At 40.5% G+C, this 20,239-nt stretch overlaps 1 protein-coding gene across 2 annotated transcripts in view; it reads left to right on the top strand.

Annotated features, from left to right (window-relative positions):
- The window catches only part of CEP85L (centrosomal protein 85 like), a 161,243-nt gene that overhangs the window by 107,234 nt on the left and 33,770 nt on the right, over positions 1 to 20,239 (top strand). Inside the window, exons 5-10 of one of the 2 annotated variants that reach the window (XM_073575933.1) lie at positions 7,133 to 7,250; positions 8,914 to 9,102; positions 12,144 to 12,296; positions 15,179 to 15,327; positions 18,256 to 18,373; positions 18,603 to 18,653. In XM_073575933.1, the coding sequence (XP_073432034.1) occupies positions 7,133 to 7,250; positions 8,914 to 9,102; positions 12,144 to 12,296; positions 15,179 to 15,327; positions 18,256 to 18,373; positions 18,603 to 18,653 (778 nt within the window). Of the gene's footprint in view, positions 1 to 7,132; positions 7,251 to 8,913; positions 9,103 to 12,143; positions 12,297 to 15,172; positions 15,328 to 18,255; positions 18,374 to 18,602; positions 18,654 to 20,239 lie in introns of both variants that reach the window. The other variant, XM_073575932.1, reaches the window with a different exon arrangement.

Raw genomic sequence — 20,239 nt, forward strand, 5'->3', positions numbered from 1 at the left:
AGGGCCACCTTTTTCAGGGCTGTGCAAGGAAAGGCATAAGTTTATCATTTTATGGCATAGGGAACATCCAACCTTTACTGTGGTTATTCTTGTGTATGTATATGTGTATAATCTTGACCATCATATTTTGTTTGTCTTTTGTGGGAGAGATTTGAATATTTAGAATAAAGGTAAATTTGTAAGGGTAAACATTTTTGAGTGCTGAAAAATGCATGATACAAATTATATTGTGTAATGGCCAGAAATGATTATTCCTCATGTACACACTCAGCGCAGAATATTGTGCAAGGTTACTTGTAACAACATGGAAACTTGCCTGCAGATTTCTTGTTTCATTTTCTCCTATTCTTAACAGTGACTCTGCAAGCAAGTTTGCATAAAAAATGGTGCTGTTTTGCTGAATTTTCTGCAACTTTCTCTGTTAATTTCTTCATCAGGTCCATTTAAATTTGAACCCTTTCCATAGGTTACACTTCATACCAGGGTTTTTGTTTTATTACTCTTAGTAGCTAAAGGAATGAAATGTTATAAGCCACTATTATTGTTGATGCTGCTATGTATACACTGTGTTCCAAATTATTATGCAAAAAATATTTCCTCATATTTTCTCTAAATTACCTATATGAATTGCAGTCATTGTTATTTTCCAGTCATCTAATATTCTAGTATAATTGCAATGTTTTTGAACAAACTGCCTATGAAAACAGTATATTTTTAAAAATAAGAAACACTCAAAATGCATGTTCCAAATTATTATGCACAGCAGAGTTTTCAACCTTTTTATTTTGAACAAATAAATGGTCAATTGTGAAATTATAAGCATTATCAGCTTATTACAAAATGAAATCAAACAGTTTTCAAGTCAAAACTTTATTCTAGATGATGTTACACTTGCACATAGGACCCCTTGTTCGAAAGAAGCTTCTGAACTCTCTCGTCCATTGAATTTGTCAGTTTTTGGATGGTTTGTGCTCCAATTGTTTTGCATGTGGACAGAATACCCTCCCAGAGCTGTTGCTTAGATGTGAACTGCCTCCCGCCATCATAGACACTCCTTTTGATGATGCTCCAGAGGTTCTCAATGGGGTTGAGGTCAGGGGAAGATGGTGGCCACACCATAAGTTTGTCCTCTTTTATGCCCATAGCAGCCAGAGATGCAGATGTGTTATTTGCAGCATGAGACAGTGCATTATCATGCATGAAAATGATCTTGCTGCGGAAAGCACGGTTCTTCCTCTTGAACCATGGCAGGAAGTGCTGTTTTAGAAACTCCACATAGATTATGGAGTTCATCTTTACCCCTTCAGGGATCCTAAAGGGGCCGACAAACTCTCTCCCCATGATTCCAGCCCAAAACATTACCCCACCTCCTCCTTGTTGGCGCCTTAGTCGTGTTTTCATGGGGTGTCCATTAACCAGCCATCCTCCACTCCATCCATCTGGACCATCGAGCGTTGCACGGCACTCATCGGTGAACAAAACAGTTTGGAAGTCAGTCTTCATGTATCGTTTGGCCCACTGGAGCCGTTTCTGCTTGTGTGCAGTGGATAGAGGTGGTCGACAGGATGGCTTACACACAGCTGCAAACCTCTGAAGGACCCTGTATCTTGTTGTTCGGGGGACGTTGGAGGCACCAGCAGCTTCAAAAACTATGACCAGGCATTTTTGCAGCTGCTCTTTTAACCTGATGCAATTGCCTGTTGGAAAGAGTCCTCAATTTTTCCTTATCAGCACGCACACGTGTGTGCTGGGAATCAACTACATACTTCTTGATTGTGCGATGATCACGATGAAGTGTCTTGGCAATGTTGATTGTAGTCAAGCCTTGACCTAAATACTCCACAATTTGTTGCTTCTCAGCAGCCGACACATCCTTTTTCTTTCCCATTTTGGCAAAAAATGTAGGCTGCTTAATAATGTGGAACAGCCTTCTTAAGTAGTCTTGCCTTTATTTGGACACACCTGCCAAACTAATTTGCACAGGTATCTGCAATTGCTTTCAGTGATATAAAGAGCCCTGACACACATCACCATCAATGAGATTAAATGACAAACCAAAAAATTCTAACCTTATCACTCCTAAACTCTTTTTGCATAATAATTTGGAACACAGTTTATTTTACTGGAAAGTTGCCATTGCCTTGTCTGTAAATATGGGTTTAAAAGTGTAATAGTTACTGACCATATGACGATAGAGTGCACATCGCCTAGGATAGCCTCTCCTGGATGGGATCTTCCCCCTCATATGCTGATGGCACAAGAAGAGAAGGTTGCAGGAGTTCAGCTGTAGATAGGACACTCGCGTGCATGTAATGTGACTACAAAATGCAAGAGCAAATGGTGCCGCATGTACTGAGCCACTCTCCTCTGTACAGATTGCATCTGATGGGGAAACGCCATTTTATTCTTTCTGTGCAAATCTGGAAGAAAAAGCCTCCATGTATCAACATTGAAATTATAAGCAATACTGGGGCCTAAGCACTACAATGACTTTCCAAAAATGGACAGAACAAGATGGAGCTATAATGTGCATGTGTGCATGAGGCCTTATACACCAGGTATATTCCTGGCAGTGTAGGAACTCGCCATTCTGTATTGGCACTAGGGAAGCCTGCAGTCTAGCTACCTAACCTATGAAAACCATACAAGAGGAAGCGAAAATGTCAGCGCTGATCATGTGGGAACTATTTAGTGTGTGCTCATGTTTTCTTTATCAGACACAAGTGTCATTCCCGGTGGTTAAGATATGGATTAGCAGATCACAGCAGCTGTGCGGTAGAATAAATGTGGAGCTATTTTTGTGTGTGCCCACATTACTAAAGAAATGCACGTGTTACAAAGCATTCCATTGTTGGCGGCCCCAGGTCAGTGGGATTAGGGCATCTGGCGGCATGCATCACATAGGTCTGCCTTTACTGTTCACTGCCTGATAATTAGGGGTCTGCATAGCGATGGTAAAAAGGATCCCAGTATATAGAGATATACATGTACCTAAATGTGAGTGGAGATGACTGGATTACAGGAATCATTTTAACTTGTTAGTCTTGTTCAGAATTTGAACAATTATGTTTATTCCTAGTATTGCTGTAAAATAAAGTCGTCATACGTCTACAATGCATGTTAGACATAATGCATTAGTGGTGTTGTTGTGTGTCCATTACCAGTGTCCTACCACTAGGTGGCAGCATCTACTTGTGTAGAATGGGATGGCTCGGACTGGTTTGGAAATCCACCTGTAAGGCTGTGTGCACACGCTGCGGATTAGGTGCGGATTCATCCGCGCGGATTTTGTAAAATCCGCAGGTGAAACCGCAGGTCAAAAGACCTGCGGTTTTACCTGCGGATTGCTCTGCGGTTTTGCCCTGCGGTTTTTCATCTCCTCAATGGAGGAGATGGCAAACCGCAGGAGAATCCGCAGAAAGAATTGACATGTCAATTCTTTCTGCGGATTGAAAACCGCAGATAATCCGCGCGGAAAATTCCGCACCGTCTGCACTGCGGTTTTTGATTCCCATAGGGAATCATGGTACTGTACACCGCAGCAGAAACTGCTGCGGGTCCGCAGCGGCCAAAACCGCTGCGAATCTGCAGCGTGTGCACACAGCCTTAGTGCTGGTTGTGTGTAGTTCAAGTCTCTCCAAAGGTAGAGGTTGAAATTTTTAAAATAGAAAATCAATGGTAAACGGTGCCCGGTTGTTACACATTGTTTTGTAAAATGCCATTTCAGGACAGAGAATTGTGTACCCAAAGTACCATCAAATATGTGTGTGTGTGTGTGTGTGTGTGTATGTATGTATATATATATGTGTGTGTGTGTATGTATATATGTGTGTGTGTGTGTATGTATATATATATGTGTGTGTGTGTGTGTGTGTGTATGTATATATATATATGTGTGTGTGTGTGTATGTACAGTGGGGCAAAAAAGTATTTAGTCAGTCATCAATAGTGCAAGTTCCACCACTTAAAAAGATGAGAGGCGTCTGTAATTTACATCATAGGTAGACCTCAACTATGGGAGACAAACTGAGAAAAAAAAATCCAGAAAATCACATTGTCTGTTTTTTTTTCATTTTATTTGCATATTATGGTGGAAAATAAGTATTTGGTCAGAAACAAGCAATCAAGATTTCTGGCTCTCACAGACCTGTAATTTCTTCTTTAAGAGTCTCCTCTTTCCTCCACTCATTACCTGTAGTAATGGCACCTGTTTAAACTTGTTATCAGTATAAAAAGACACCTGTGCACACCCTCAAACAGTCTGACTCCAAACTCCACTATGGTGAAGACCAAAGAGCTGTCAAAGGACACCAGAAACAAAATTGTAGCCCTGCACCAGGCTGGGAAGACTGAATCTGCAATAGCCAACCAGCTTGGAGTGAAGAAATCAACTGTGGGAGCAATAATTAGAAAATGGAAGACATACAAGACCACTGATAATCTCCCTCGATCTGGTGCTCCACGCAAAATCCCACCCCGTGGGGTCAGAATGATCACAAGAACGGTGAGCAAAAATCCCAGAACCACGCGGGGGGACCTAGTGAATGAACTGCAGAGAGCTGGGACCAATGTAACAAGGCCTACCATAAGTAACACACTACGCCACCATGGACTCAGATCCTGCAGTGCCAGACGTGTCCCACTGCTTAAGCCTGTACATGTCCGGGCCCGTCTGAAGTTTGCTAGAGAGCATTTGGATGATCCAGAGGAGTTTTGGGAGAATGTCCTATGGTCTGATGAAACCAAACTGGAACTGTTTGGTAGAAACACAACTTGTCGTGTTTGGAGGAAAAAGAATACTGAGTTGCATCCATCAAACACCATACCTACTGTAAAGCATGGTGGTGGAAACATCATGCTTTGGGGCTGTTTCTCTGCAAAGGGGCCAGGACGACTGATCCGGGTACATGAAAGAATGAATGGGGCCATGTATCGTGTGATTTTGAGTGCAAACCTCCTTCCATCAGCAAGGGCATTGAATATGAAACGTGGCTGGGTCTTTCAACATGACAATGATCCAAAGCACACCGCCAGGGCAACGAAGGAGTGGCTTCGTAAGAAGCATTTCAAGGTCCTGGAGTGGCCTAGCCAGTCTCCAGATCTCAACCCTATAGAAAACCTTTGGAGGGAGTTGAAAGTCCGTGTTGCCAAGCGAAAAGCCAAAAACATCACTGCTCTAGAGGAGATCTGCATGGAGGAATGGGCCAACATACCAACAACAGTGTGTGGCAACCTTGTGAAGACTTACAGAAAACGTTTGACCTCTGTCATTGCCAACAAAGGATACATCACAAAGTATTGAGATGAAATTTTGTTTCTGACCAAATACTTATTTTCCACCATAATATGCAAATAAAATGAAAAAAAAAACAGACAATGTGATTTTCTGGATTTTTTTTTCTCAGTTTGTCTCCCATAGTTGAGGTCTACCTATGATGTAAATTACAGACGCCTCTCATCTTTTTAAGTGGTGGAACTTGCACTATTGCTGGCTGACTAAATACTTTTTTGCCCCACTGTATATATGTGTGTGTACGTATATATTTGTGTGTATGTATGTGTGCGTGTATATATATATATATATATATATATATATATATATATATATATATATATATATATATATATATATATATATATTGTGTGTGTGTGTATATATACATATATATATAGTGTATATACTAGATCAGGGCTTTGTTGGGGGTATTATCATCAGTTTCAGGAAATGAAAAAAAAAAAAAAATATATATATATATATATATATATACATACAGTACAGACCAAAAGTTTGAACACGCCTCATTCAAAGAGTTTCCTTTATTTTCATGACTATGAAAATTGTAGATTCACTCTGAAGGCATCAGAGTATGCAAAGCAGTAATCAAAGCAAAAGGTGGCTACTTTGAAGGATCTAGAATATAAGACATATTTTCAGTTGTTTCACACTTTTTTGTTAATTATATAATTCCACATGTGGTAATTCATAGTTTTGATGCCTTCAGAGTGAATCTACAATTTTCATAGTAATGAAAATAAAGAAAACGCTTTGAATGAGAACGTGTCCAAACTTTTAATCTGTACTATGTATATATATATATATATATATATATATATATATATATATGTATATATATATATATATATATATATATATATATATATATATATATATATATATATATATATATATATAGATCAGGGCTTTGTTGGGAGTATTATCAGTTTCAGGAAATTTGCTGATAGGTATACCTATCTTGTCTTGTTGATGTACTCCGTGTTACCATGTTGTATGACCTCTGACCTGAAAATGCCTTCCACAACCTCACCTTCTCACCTTTGCGTAACAGTTTGGCTGTTCCTCACCCAGTGTTTAGCCACAATATACAGCTGGTTTTCATTTAATGAATGTGTTTCAACCTACAGATAAAAATGGTTACTCCTCATAGACCTGACTAAAATCTCTGACTGTGCAAGTGTACCTAGAATTGAGGCCTTTCTGGGTACACCCAATATTCATTTGAGGTAGATTTCTTTTGTTCATTCACTTTGCGTTTTGTTAATTGATATGAGTCTATTAACACTTTTATGTTTGAAAGCATTCTTAAGGGGGTTTTACACTAAGCGATATCGCTAGCAATATCGCTAAAACGTCACTGATTTTGTGACGTTATAGCGATATTGCTAGCGATATCGTTATGTGTGATACTTACCAGTGACCGGCTCCCCCGCTGTCCATCGCTGATCGCGCGGCTCCATTTCTCGTCGTCAGCTTCCTGCTGTGTGAGACGAGCGACGTGTGGAGGCGGGCGGGAGGACGCAGGATCGCTGTGTGTGAATGGTAAGTATCGTGCGCTGTGTCGCTGCTGCATCGCTGTGAGGTCTTTCTGTATGAAAGCTCACTAGCGATCATTTAGCGATGCACCAGCGATCCTGACCGGGTCGGATCGCTGGTCGGATCGCTGGTGCATCGCTAAATGTAAAAGGGCCTTTACTGTGCAGCATTCTTCCGGACTTGCCTACAACGTTTGTACAGTATATGTAATATGTATTGCTGACTCTCAACCTGCGGAGATCAGTTTGATAAATTAGCATATATAAAAAGTGCAACTAAAATGTCCTTTGTTTTTTTTAGGCAAAGACAACAGATCTGCCACTTACAGCAAGCTATCAGGGGCGGTGAGGTGCGCACCCATCCAGCATCCACAAGTCCTGTTATGAATGGACAAGACAGCTATGCTCATGGAATCAAGGTAGCCTCTTCTAATATTTAAAATCTGATGTTAAAAATCTGGAAATGAACAGTGAGGTTATACCAAATGGCCCCCACCACCTAATTGTCACATTCACAAGAATTGGTGATGCCCTTCTTTGATGCAAGCTCAGAAACTTGAGTGCTTTATTTTTGTCAAATAATGCTTGTAGTAAGCAGGATCTGGCTTGATCTGCATCGGGTGGAGCCTTTGAAATGCCACTGTCCATCTTTAACAGCAGCATTTAAAGTGCATGGACTGGGAAGTGCAGTGTTCCACGCATGTGTTGGCCCCAGCGTGGCGCATTCACGAGCTGCCAATGGGTTTTCTTAACAACGGGGTCTTCTGAACGCCCTCATGCCAGTCATACTTTTATAAAAGCCAGCCTGTGGCTAAACTCCATAGGAAGCCATAGCTTTACTATAGCTTTACTATACTGCGATCCAACGGTATCATAGTATTTAGTGTAAGTGTTTGGGCAATCACAGGTTTAAGTCTCCCTAAGGGGACTGACAATTAGAGTAAAAAGAAATGTTTTAAAATACATAAATAAAAGTTTGAACCTCCCCATTTTTCCTCTATTAAAATTAAAGAAATGGCAAAAGCAAAAAGAAAATAAACATTTGGTATTGCAGCTTCTGTAAAAGTCCCATCTCTCAAAATGTAAAATGAATTGATCTGAAAGGTAAAGGCTGTAACGAGAATAATAATCAAATTGCCCAAATTGCGTTGTATTTTTTGTTTAGTTGCTTCTCAGCCCCCCCCCCCAAAAAAAATGAATAAGTGATTTTTCTACTCCAAAATTATATCAATAAAGACGCTCGTCACTCAAATAAACAAGCCCTCACATAGATTCACTGACCAGTACATGAATACATAATATCACTGCACGTGGACTATTTTACCTCATCATATTGTATGCTAAAATAAATTGTCATTTAAAACTTCAACTTATCCCGCGAAAAACAAGACTTAGGGTACCGTTACACTTAGCGATACACCAGCGATCCCGACAACGATATGGATCGCTGGTGCATCACTAAGTGGTCGCTAGTGAGTTGCCACACAGGCAGATCTCACCAGCGACATCGCTGGGGTCGGGGGTTGCTACTTACCTGTCAGACGTGGCGATCCTGACGTCCTCCCGCTCGCGTCCACACGTCGCTCGTCGGCGCCACAGGAAGCGCCCGGCGAGAAATGGTCCAGGGCCTTCTCGCGTGACCAGCGATGAGCAGCGGGGGAGCCGGTCGGAGGTAAGTATCACATGTAGCAATATCGCTAGCAATATCGCTGCGACGTCACAAAATCGGTGACGTTACAGCGATATTGCTAGCGATATCGTTATGTGTAACGGGGGCTTTAACTACTAATATATCGACAGAAAAGTAAAAGATATAACTCTTGGAAGACTGGGGGAGATAAAAACGAAAGCTCAAAAATGGAATATAGTCATGTCTGGAAGATGTTAAATAGACTTTGCATGATTGGGTATTATGGACAAAAAAGACCATTTTTGTTTGGGAAATTTTGATAAAATAGTAACTGTTCTTGGTAAGTTGTAAATACTTTTTCTATTTTGTGACTTTTCCAATGGTTCGCCTCATCGGAATTCTAAATATGGAGTAGCAGCCATTTACTTAGTTGTCATTCATTCTTTCTCCAGAGTTCCCCATGTGAGAGCTGTAAACCTCTACAGAACTTCACTTCGGAGAGATTGAATCCCCTCCTTCGAGAGAGAGGTGAATTCGAAGGGAAACTTTCTCCTGGTGAAAAGGGTGTCACACCACTCAATGAGGCCCTGAAACCGAGCACTCTCCGACCCAGCGATGACCTGAAGAAGATGGAGGAGAAGGTACAATGCTCTGGTAGTAATTGAGGCAGAAACCATTCATCTGAAAACAAACGAAAGTCCGACTGGAGATAATGAGCTAACCTAGCACAGGATTATCACGTTCTCCTGCTTAGTTAGGCCTGTTTCACACATCAGTTTTTTTGGTCAGTCAAAATCCGCTAAAATGGCAGATAACGGATCTGTTCCTGTACTGACCACAACGTTTGGCACTGGACAGTTATTTTAACGGAAAACAACGGATCCAACGGATGGCCATCCGTCAAGATCCGCCGGTAATGCAACTCAATGGGAAAAAAACGGCGGATTTTGACTGATGGACACAAACGGATGTGTGAAACAGGCCTTAGTTGTGACATAAGTATTTCCGGAAAGCTATTAACAGAAAATTATCTATTGTTTAAATCATGTTTTTGTGTATAATTGTATATTCTTTTTTTCAATGTTTGCCTGTTTTTTTTCTCTATCACAATCTGTGAAGAATTTTACTAAAAAAAAACAAAAAATAAAACATGCAATTTTCACACTGGGGCTTTTTTTTTTGTAAAAGTCTAACTTCCTGTTGTTTTAGGAAACAACACATGTACATAGCTACAATAGGGCAAAAGTGATAGTGAAGGGAAAAGGGAGCAGGGTCAGGTGTGACATAGCTTATTGTAATTGGTGGATGCTGTGTAATCAGCTGTGCATAGAGGTGTGACCTGTGATTGTAGTCCTGCCTCTGATAATATGGAGCCTTGCAGTAAACGTTTTTGGACATTACAGGAAGTATCTGTCTATTAAAGCTCCAGTGGCCAGGTTATACATTTTAATATTGTCATTCTGCAAAAAAATAAAAAAAAATGAAAATGCATAAAACCTGATTTAAGCAATAAATAATTTTCTGATGATGGCTTCCCTTTAAATTCCTAAACCCAGATATCCCTCCGCTCTGAAGTAGCAAATGCATGTTCATGAAGACATTTGCTCTTGATTTTCACCGTGTCTTGTAAAAATAAAATCCATAAACCTGTTACTGTGGGAGAAAAGCTCCGCAGGTATCTGACTGTTATCATACGATGAAATTGCCAGCTCTGAATTGAGATCCTGATTAAAAGAACGCTTGCTATAGACTTCTGAGTGTGCTGCTGAAATACCACTGATTATCTATGGAGCGAGATTACCTTCATGGCCAATCAGGGATTACTCCATGGCTGCACTCGCGGCTTTCATGCCATTGTAGGATGGTGGTAAGAAGACGAGCGCTAGCGTTTTCCATTATAGTTGGGGCCGGGGTTATGTCTCCTTATGCTTTCTGTTTTTTGCATAACTATTAGACATTAGTGCTTGATGAGCATTATGATATACTGTGAGTATCTAGGAAACATCTGTTGTGATCAGCCGTGCTGAAACATTTCTATGGTCCCGTACGTGTGAGAGATTAGTCTCTTGTTTAATAATGTAGATGGAGGATGTGCTGTAAATACAGAGCACGCTTCGGCTTTGCCTTTTTTTTAAAGTTTCCCTCTTCTTTTCTAAACATCCAGTCAACAACTTCTTTGGTAGGTCTTATATAAGGAAGTCTGAGAATATGACCATTACCACGTATAAGGGTATGTTTCCATGAGCCGGATTACATCCTGAATTGCTGCAGATTGGACGCTGCATACAGCCACAGCGTCCAGATGTTTCAGCATAGTGGAGGGGATTTTATGAAATCCCATCTCCACTATGCGTGCAGGGACGCTTCTGGATTCCCTGCGTACCCGGACATGCATACACCACAGCATGTCTATTTATGTTGCGGAGACACTTAGTCTCCACAAGATAAATAGCCCAGTCTATGGATACGATGCGGTATCCCCACGCGTACAAAAGGGGGCAGCGCTTTGGGTGGAGTGGGGTTTCCGCAGCGTCCAAAGCGCTGCAAGTACGCTATGTGGAGACTCACCCTAAAAGACAGACACTCAGCTATTTTATTTATTTTTTTAGTATTTTTAAAGGCATCAATGAACACATGCTGAATTACCGCGCTTACAAACGCTGGCACAGCTTTGGACGGTGCAGACATTTGCTGTGTCCAAAGTGCTGCCTTTTACGGAACGTGGAAACATACCCTATCATTTTGAATATCTGGAACCTAAGAAAATCTGGTTCACAGTTCTTGTAAAACTGTACGTAGAAACCTGAAGAGAACAATTTGTGGACCTCACAGTACTTTACCAATCGTCTGATTTGCAGAAAGTTATTTTTGCAAGATGCAGAAATTGATTTCCTGGCACAGACATTTCATCCAAAAAAATTCTGCCATAAGTGAATCCACCCATCTATTCCTAGCTGCTATATATGAGCCAAAAAGAGCTAAACCATGAGCCTAATCTTCCACTTACTACCCCTCTTCTTTTTTTTAACCAGGGGGTTATTTTTTTAGTGCATTTGCACAATCTAGCTTCTCTTTATAATGGCACATTTTACATACGGTAATCTATAAGGCAATAGAAGGGATCATGTTGCCAGGAGCAATGTCTCAGTTTTCTTAGGGAATCATAGAAAGACCCAATGCAAAGTCAGCCTGTTCTGAAGTTTAGTTTCCAGTGACTACGCAGCGCTTAAAGGGGTATTCCCATGTCCAAGATCCTATTCCAATATGTAGTACCGTAGTTGTAATAAAAATATTAGCAAATACCTCCAATTTGAAATGTCGTACAGTTCTTCTGATTTGCTGTCGCTTACCCCATGTGCAGGACATTGCAGTAGCTTAGGTATCCCTGCACATGGGGTAAGCGACATAGCGAATCAGAACAATTATACTACATTTCTAATTGGAGGTATTTGTTAATGTTATTATTACACCTATAACATAATGGGATCATGGAGATGGGAATATCCCTTTAATGATAAACTAACAGTAGTACAATTTTTCTTTAATGTAACTTAATTTCTTTGCTCAGTCACATGACTTGACATATCTCTTCTCTTTTTTTTTTAGGCTTATTAGCGTTTGACTCTAACTAGATTTAATAGAAATATGGATATTCATTTAATTGTTTGAATCTTACACTTAGATAAAAACTCGAGACAAATACATTAACAGCCTAAGGAAGAAATGTCAAAAGGAAAATGAGCTTAACCGGGAGAAGCAGAGGCGGATTGAGACTCTGGAGAACTACGTGGCTGACCTGCCAACGCTTGATGATGTACAGAGGCAAAGTGAAAGGGTACGTAGCTTATTCATAGCAATCTCCTGCTTGGTATGTGCTACCGCCGCAGCACGACTTGCTTTATGAAGAACTCCTGCTCTATCTGTATTGGGGATGTCAGAGGTGCGCCCTCCATTTTTCAAATTAAATTGACTCTAAAGTTCAGTAGTGGAGTTTGTTCTAAGCTTTTGTCAATGAGCAGAAATGCTCAGCTTGTGAAATCCTGGTGATGTTGTGTTTTGGGCACCTGCCTAGAAACATGTCTGCTTTTAAGCAGGCAATTTGTAAAGGGTGAACATTGTGGGTACCGTGAGCACCCACTTAAAGTTCCCCAAGGCAGAATGGAACTGTACACTTAGATGCCGAATAGCTGTACTTGTGTAGTCTCTGTATAGTTTGTACTCATGGAAAGAAGGAGAACGTTGATGGATCTATACATCAGGATCCATACATGGACCATGAATTGTGGATGTGTGAAGCCGTAGGGTTTCTAATAGACCTTACATGGACTGCTAAACAGAAGTAACATTAGATGGCAGTGCTGCAATCATCAGTTTGTGACTTGTGCTTCTGACTGTCACCCTTTTTTGAGATATCATATAATGATATCATTCAATTGTGTGTCACATAAGGATTCTCTAAGTACTTTTGCTTCCCCCTGACCCCGCACCTTTCATGCATATATACCTTTTTTATATCGGTTCAGATGCGACCTGATCCAACCTGCAATATAAGAAAAATAGGTTTTATTACACTCACCCGGGGCGACGGTCCAGTCCGATGAGAGCCGCAGGTCCTTGCATCATGGCCCCCCGGCATTGCTCTTCTGCGCAGACGTACTTCTCTGCCCTGTACTGCAGTGCGCAGGCGCTGGGCCTCTCTGACCTTTCCTGGCGCCTGCTCACTGCAGTTCTTTGCTCTGCCCTCAACAGGGCAGATCAGTACGCCTATGCAGAAGTGCGATGCTGGGAGCGTGAAAACAACAGGAGGGCGGCATCTCAAGAAGATGGTAGGCGCTGCACCTGCGACACCCATCGGACCGGACCGCATCGGACTGCCCTCCCCAAGTAAGTATAATAAAACTTATTATTATCTTTCAGGTCGGACCGGGGACTTATCTAAAGCATTATGGAATGCTGTAGATAAGCCCTGAAAGGCAGCGGCCATCTTATAGCTGACGAAACAGGTGACAGGTTTAATAATTTAATAATTTGAATTTCTTAGCTGGAGCCAATGGTGCAGTGAACACATGCAGCGATCAGTCAAACCCATCTATGGTCACCAATGTGCACATTAGATTTCAGTAATGCAAAGATGTTAGCTGCAAGCTAGTCCACCTATTTCACTGCAGGTGGACGGATTTGCTCTGCTGCATTTGGAAGCGCTGTCTGTGAATTATAGCTGTAGGGCATCTGTTAGAATTTAAAGGAAGCTGTGTCACCCCCCTGCACTGCCCCAAAGATTAGAAGCAGCGGCTAAAAGGAGGATAAAAGTTAATTTTCTCCTTAAGGCCGCTGCTCCAGTCAGGCTGCTTTTACACTTGCCGTGTTTTTTGCAGGCCTTCTCAGATCGCCATTTTTCCCTGTTATAACAAATTGCAGTGAAAAAAAAACGTTGATCCGCAAATATGGTGAACCATTGTTATAAATGGAGGCCGTGTCCGTGAGCCGTATAAAATATCAAGCAAGTTCGATATTTTTTCACGGCCGTGTATACGGCCCTCACGGCCATACGGCACACGGCGTTTCAATGTATTTTTGCTGCCCCATAGAAATCTATTGGGGCCGCAAAAACGGCCCGCAAAAACACGGCAAGTGTAAAAGCAGCCCTGCCAGACATGGACATGATTTTACTGCTATTTACCTGCAGGTTTACCCCAGATCTGCTGTTAAATGCCATTTCTGGACAAGAAATGTTTCCTTTAAAGAGTTCTGTCCGTATGACTGATTCAGTTATAGAGGACCTCTTGCTGGATTTTGTTTAACTTAGGCTACTTTCACACTTGCGTTTTTTTGCTGCGCGTTTTTTGAGCACACAAACGCATGAAAAAAACGCATCATGCATTTGTGTGCGGTTTTTTTGCGGGTTTTGGTGCATTTTTTTAAAAAACCGCATGCATTTTTTTGCGCATACATGCACACGTATGCACACCCATAGACTATAATGGGTGTTTTGCTGTAAAAAAAAAAAACGCATCGCGTTGCGCATGCGTTTTTTTGGGGCAAGTCGGACACACAAAATGCAACAGGATGCATTTTGTGCGCCCGAGCGCACCCTACAAAAAAACGCATGCGCGTACAAACGCATGTGTATGCGCACCCATGTTAAAGTATAGGGAAAAAAACGCATGCGTTTTTTTGCGCTAAAAAACCGCAAAAAAAAAAACGCAAGTGTGAAACCAGCCTTAGCATACCTCCCCTAATTTGTGCTGTCCTACTGGTTCTAGAACAATTTTTCTTTTTTTTTCTGCGCCCCTTCCTTCCCTGGTATTAACTAACTGCGCTTCATTTCCCTTCATCCAACTGGGCGTATACTACAGAACTTCTCTGTGGGAATTTCATTTTTCACCGCTTGATGCTGGCTAACAAAACATGGAAGTGCCTACAGAGAAGTTCTGTGGCATACATCTAATCGACTGGACAGAAAATCTGCATCTTTATTACTGTGGGGCATAACTCTGGAAAGGAGGGACACAGAAGGAAAATATAAACTGTTACAGAATCAGTGGAGCAGCACCAAATAGAAGATATGCCCAGTTTAAATTAATTTTAAAAAAAAAGATTGATACATTGGTTGAAAGTTATTTACGACATTGTCAGTTTGAGTGCATTGCCTCTGTATAACTGGAATGACGTAATGAACCTGACTTAATGGCTTGTCTAATGTGTCTAAAGCTACAGGTATTAGAAGAAGAAAACAAACAGTTGAAAGACACCATTAATTGTCTAGAAAAGCTCGCCAATGAGTCCAGAACACAGTTTCGAGAGAAAGAAGCACAGACAGAGTGTCAGAAACAGAGGGAAAAAGAACTGGTTTTCACAGTTCAAAGGTAAGACCCATCATTATTATATATATTTTTTATATGTAAGACAATGCATGTTTATTTTTCTGGGGTAATCATTCTTCCTCCACCAACAACTTTCCCATACTGTGGTGTGAACAATGTCTTAATGTATATATGTAATAGTCAGACACTACAATGACTATCTCACAGGTCTGCATACGAAATTTTGATGGATTTGATGCTTTTTGTTAGCCAGCTAACTCATCTTGTTAATATAACATGGTTTTTAAACATAAATTACCGTAATAGAAATATGATATGCCCAGCACCAGTTACATTACTATATACGCAAAGTTCTGTGTGGTCTCATGTTGTATACCGCAATGACCAGAACTTGGTATGACTGCAGCAGCCACTGTAAGCTGAGAACCAGCAAGGAGGATAGTGATGCGATACTAGAACAGCAGGGCTTAAATACAAGAGCATACATTTTATGCTTATTTTTCCGTGTTTGTGGCTGTGGGCAGCTTTTAAATAACTTAAGACCTTTTACATGGAACTTATTAGATTCATGCTGCCTGAATCCCAGGAAGCCTGACTCAGACACTGGCGGTGTGATTGTAGCCATATGTTTTAGGCCATGTGCACACGATGCAGATTTCCAGCGGATGCGCAGCGGATTTTGCCGCGCAGAAATGCTGCATATCCGCATTGTGATGTACAGTAGCATGTTAATCAATAGAAAAAAACACGCTGTGCAGACGCTGCAGATTTTTCCGCGCGGTTTTCTTGTGGTTCAAAATATGCAGCATGTCACTTCTTTTGTGCGGTTTTCCACCTGCTCCATTCTCCAAATCCGGGGGATTTCCGCAGGGTAAAGCCGCACAAAAACAGCAAGAAGGAAGGAAGAAATCCGCAAGAAAAATGCAGGTCATTTGACCTGCGGATTTCTTCAATTCTGTGCGGAAAAATCCGCAGGGCAAAAAAGTACGTGTGCACTTAGCCATACTTGGAAATGCTACGGATAGTCTAATACAGTCCTCAAATGTCTTTTCCCGTCCTACTTCAGTTTATTAACAAGTCTCTCCATGCACGTGGGAAACCCCTGACAAGTGTAGGAGGTTGGGGAGAAGCCGGATGGGGACCACATCAGACTAGACAGGTGTCTCCTTACAGTACTCTGCACGCTTTTCAAACTGAAGCGCCATAGTAAAATATACTTGGCTGCAATTGTTCTGCCAGGCTCTGATCCTTGATGCCTGTAGTTCGAGCAGCATGAATCTAATGACAGGCTCCCTTTTAACATGAAAATAATAAGGCTAGAGGGGATATTTAAGTTATTGAAGCGCTGCATAAGAAGAGACTGCAGTATATTTGAACTCCCTTTCGTTTATTCGCTTGCTTCTCTTAACCTATTTAATGCCTCTGTCAATCTCTGACAGCAGCATTTAAAGTGGATGTCCAGGACTTTAAAAAAAAAAAAAAAAAAAGGTATGTAGTTGATAACAGAGGAGAAGAATGGGAATGTGGAATGGCGCATGGTATAACATGTCTGTTGTACCCGGTGCTGGTTATTCACCACTCCTGCCAGAGATTCAGAAGCAGTCAGTGAATTCCCCCAATTATGCAGAGGAGATCAGGCTGTGAATCAGCATGACACCAGTAGTCCCGCCCTGTCAACAGCGAGTAGCTTAATCTCTGGCAAGAGCGGTCCTTTAACGTCGACAGGTACAACAGTTAGGTAGCTGCCTCTATTAGCAACAACATGCCTTATGTACATATATGTGTGTGTGTGTGTGTGTGTATATATATATATATATATATATATATATATATATATATATATATATATATATGTATGTGTGTGTGTATATATATATATATATATATATATTTATTTATTTATTTTTAAAGTCCCGGATATCCCCTTTAAGATGCACAATTTGAAAGGTGCGCCATTCCACATTCCCATTCTTCTCCTCGTTCCCCCCCCGCTGCCTGCTATGACTTCTCTCCTGTGAAGTCCAGCCTATGACCATAATTTTCTCTATATATTGCAGTATATAGAACAAGCAGTGAGATAATCGCAGGTTCAAATAAAAATAATAAAAAAAAATGTTGAATCGCCCTCTTGTTTTGTACCCCCCATTAAAATGGATATTAATAAAAATTAAATATATTCAATATATTTGGTATCCTTGCATCCATAAAAGTATGATCTATCAAATTACAAAATTAATTAATCTTGAACACCAGAATTGCTTTTTTCCATTACATCTCTGCAAAAGAATACAATAAAAGTTAGCAAAACATTGCTTTTATGCCAAGATGATACAAATACAAACCTCAGCTTTCCCTGCAAAAATATCAAACAATTCAAACACTCTTTTTTTTGTTTTTTTTTTCTTTTTATGACATTCATTGCGTGATATAAATGAGGCGGTAACATGATTCTATAGTTCGTTATGATTCCAGCAATAGCAAACTTGCCCGATTTTTAGTTTTGTTTTGTGTTTGATATACCGTACATATTTCTGAATTTGCGTCACAGCTTATAAAATTTTAAAAAATATATATTTTGGCATTGCTGTAATCATACTGACCTGAAAAGTCATGTTACCTTCTCATTTGCTGTATATCACGCAATGAATGTCCTAAAAACAAAATACTATCAATTGCGTTTTTTTCACCACACTTTGAATTATTTTTCCCAATGTATGGTAAAATAACAGCACAACTCGTCCTGCAGAATAACAAGCCCCCTTACTTCTACTTAAACAAGAAAAATGTAAAAAAGATACACGTCTTGGGAAAAAGCGGAGGGAAAAAAAAAAAATTGGCTACAGCAGGAAGGTTAATAAGACATTAGGTTAGGTGGCCTCTTATATGTCATCCTGTTTTCATATGCATGAGCTAGTTATCATGTGTCTTGCTTGACCCCCATAAGTTGTATTACCACTATTGTTCTTACAGCTTACAGCAAAAAGTCCAAAAATGTTTGGAGGACGGTGTCCGACTTCCAATGTTGGATACGAAACAGCTACAGAGTGAAAATGAACGGCTCAGAGAGCAAACTGAGCGTGCTAACAAGGTAAGGTACAGGAATCGGGGGCCAAACATGTCATTCTTACAGTTTTCTCACATTTGACATTGCACAGCAAATTTTGGGGTAATGCCAAACCAGCTTACTAGCATTTTAGATAATTAGAGGGAACAAATTTTTAAAGACAGACCTCATATTTAATAAATACTAAGATTTATAATTCCTTCAATAAAGGGTGTCATTTTGAATTCTACTATTATTATTTATTTTTCTTTAGGTAATCGACAATCAACAAAGTCAGATTGACACTATGGCTGCAGAAATACAGGTTAGATTGATCAAAAAAACAACTATAGTTTCTAAAGTTTTATTTCTTAAATAAAACTATAACATTATAACATGAAAATAACTGCTAAAGAGTCTGATCAATGATTTGCTAAATCAGGGAGGATAGTGCCTTTCAGTGTAGACGTCCACCTTTGGATTTCATCTTATATTTTTAGATAATCGGCAGGATTTCTGCTATGTGCTTGTCTGTTTAGCTTTAAAGAACCCTACTCTGCAAATACAATTTACCTGCCATTTTGTATTAACATATAGATCATGTCACAATTAACCCCTTTCTGACTGCTGACGGGATAGTACGTCAGCAGTCAGACTCCCATGCTTTGAGGTGGGCTCCGGCGGTGAGCCCACCTCAAAGCCGAGACATGTCAGCTGTTATGAACAGCTGACATGTACCCGCAATAGGCGTGAGCGGAATCGCCATCCGCCCGTGCCTATTAACTAGTTAAATCCCGCTGTCGAGCGCTGACAGCGGGCGTTTAACTAGAGCTTCCGGCTGCTGGGCCGGAAGTGAGCTCATCGCCGACCCCATCATGTGATCGGCAGTCGGCGATGCATTGTCTGGACAACCAGAGGTCTCAGAGACCTCTATGGTTGTTGCAGGCAGATTGCTTTGAGCGGTGGCTGGCGCTCAAAGTACTGCAGTAAATCTGCTGCACATGGGCGATCTGCTCATCGCCCATATGTAGCAGAGCCGATCGGGTTGTGCATGCTATTGGCTATTGAAGCATGCCAAAAGGAAAAAAAAATAAAAAAAAAACCCCTAAAAGTTCAAATCACCCCCCTTTCGTCCCATTCAAAATAAAACTATTAAAAAAAAAATCACACACATACATATTAGGTATCGCCACATTCAGAATCACCCGATCTATCAATAAAAAAAGTATTAACCTGATCGCTAAATGGCGTAGCGAGAAAAAAATTAAAAACGCCAGAATTACGTTTTTTTGGTCGCTGCGACATTACATTAAAATGCAATAACGGGTGATCAAAAGAACGTATCTGCACACAAGTGGTATCATTAAAAACGTCACCTGTTTTCAGCACAAAAAATGGGCTGAAAAACTCGGCATATACACGAATATATACGGTAAATACTTGATTTCAAAAATATAAAATTTGACAAACACAACATATATAAAAGGGTTGCCTCAAACGAGTTACCACTTAAACAGGGAGAACAACTACAGCAGCAGGGAAATAATTTAATATACAATTAGCCATATTTGGCATTCAAAATAATGTTTTTAATGTCCATTTACCAAACTCCATGCAGGTAACTTGTTCTTAGAACTATTATTGTTATCACCGGGGTCAAAATTTCAGTTATTTGCACAAAACTGCAATACAATATTTTCAGTCTGGACCTTGACATGCAATTAAATGAAAGAGAGACCGAAACCATTCCCTGTCATATCAAAGGCTATCCTTTCCCTTTCTGTGACACCATAACCCAATGACTTGAGAAAGGCTCAGAGCCGAAACGTCGCCTGGCCTAGACGTGGGTTGAATAAATTTTGCACATTTTTTCTATCATGATTATGGAGTGCTGGCTTCGTTTTTTGAATT

Source organism: Dendrobates tinctorius, unplaced genomic scaffold (genome assembly GCF_039654945.1).
Source record: "Dendrobates tinctorius isolate UK_male_01 unplaced genomic scaffold, ASM3965494v1 ptg000046l, whole genome shotgun sequence".
Taxonomy (NCBI): domain Eukaryota; kingdom Metazoa; phylum Chordata; class Amphibia; order Anura; family Dendrobatidae; genus Dendrobates; species Dendrobates tinctorius.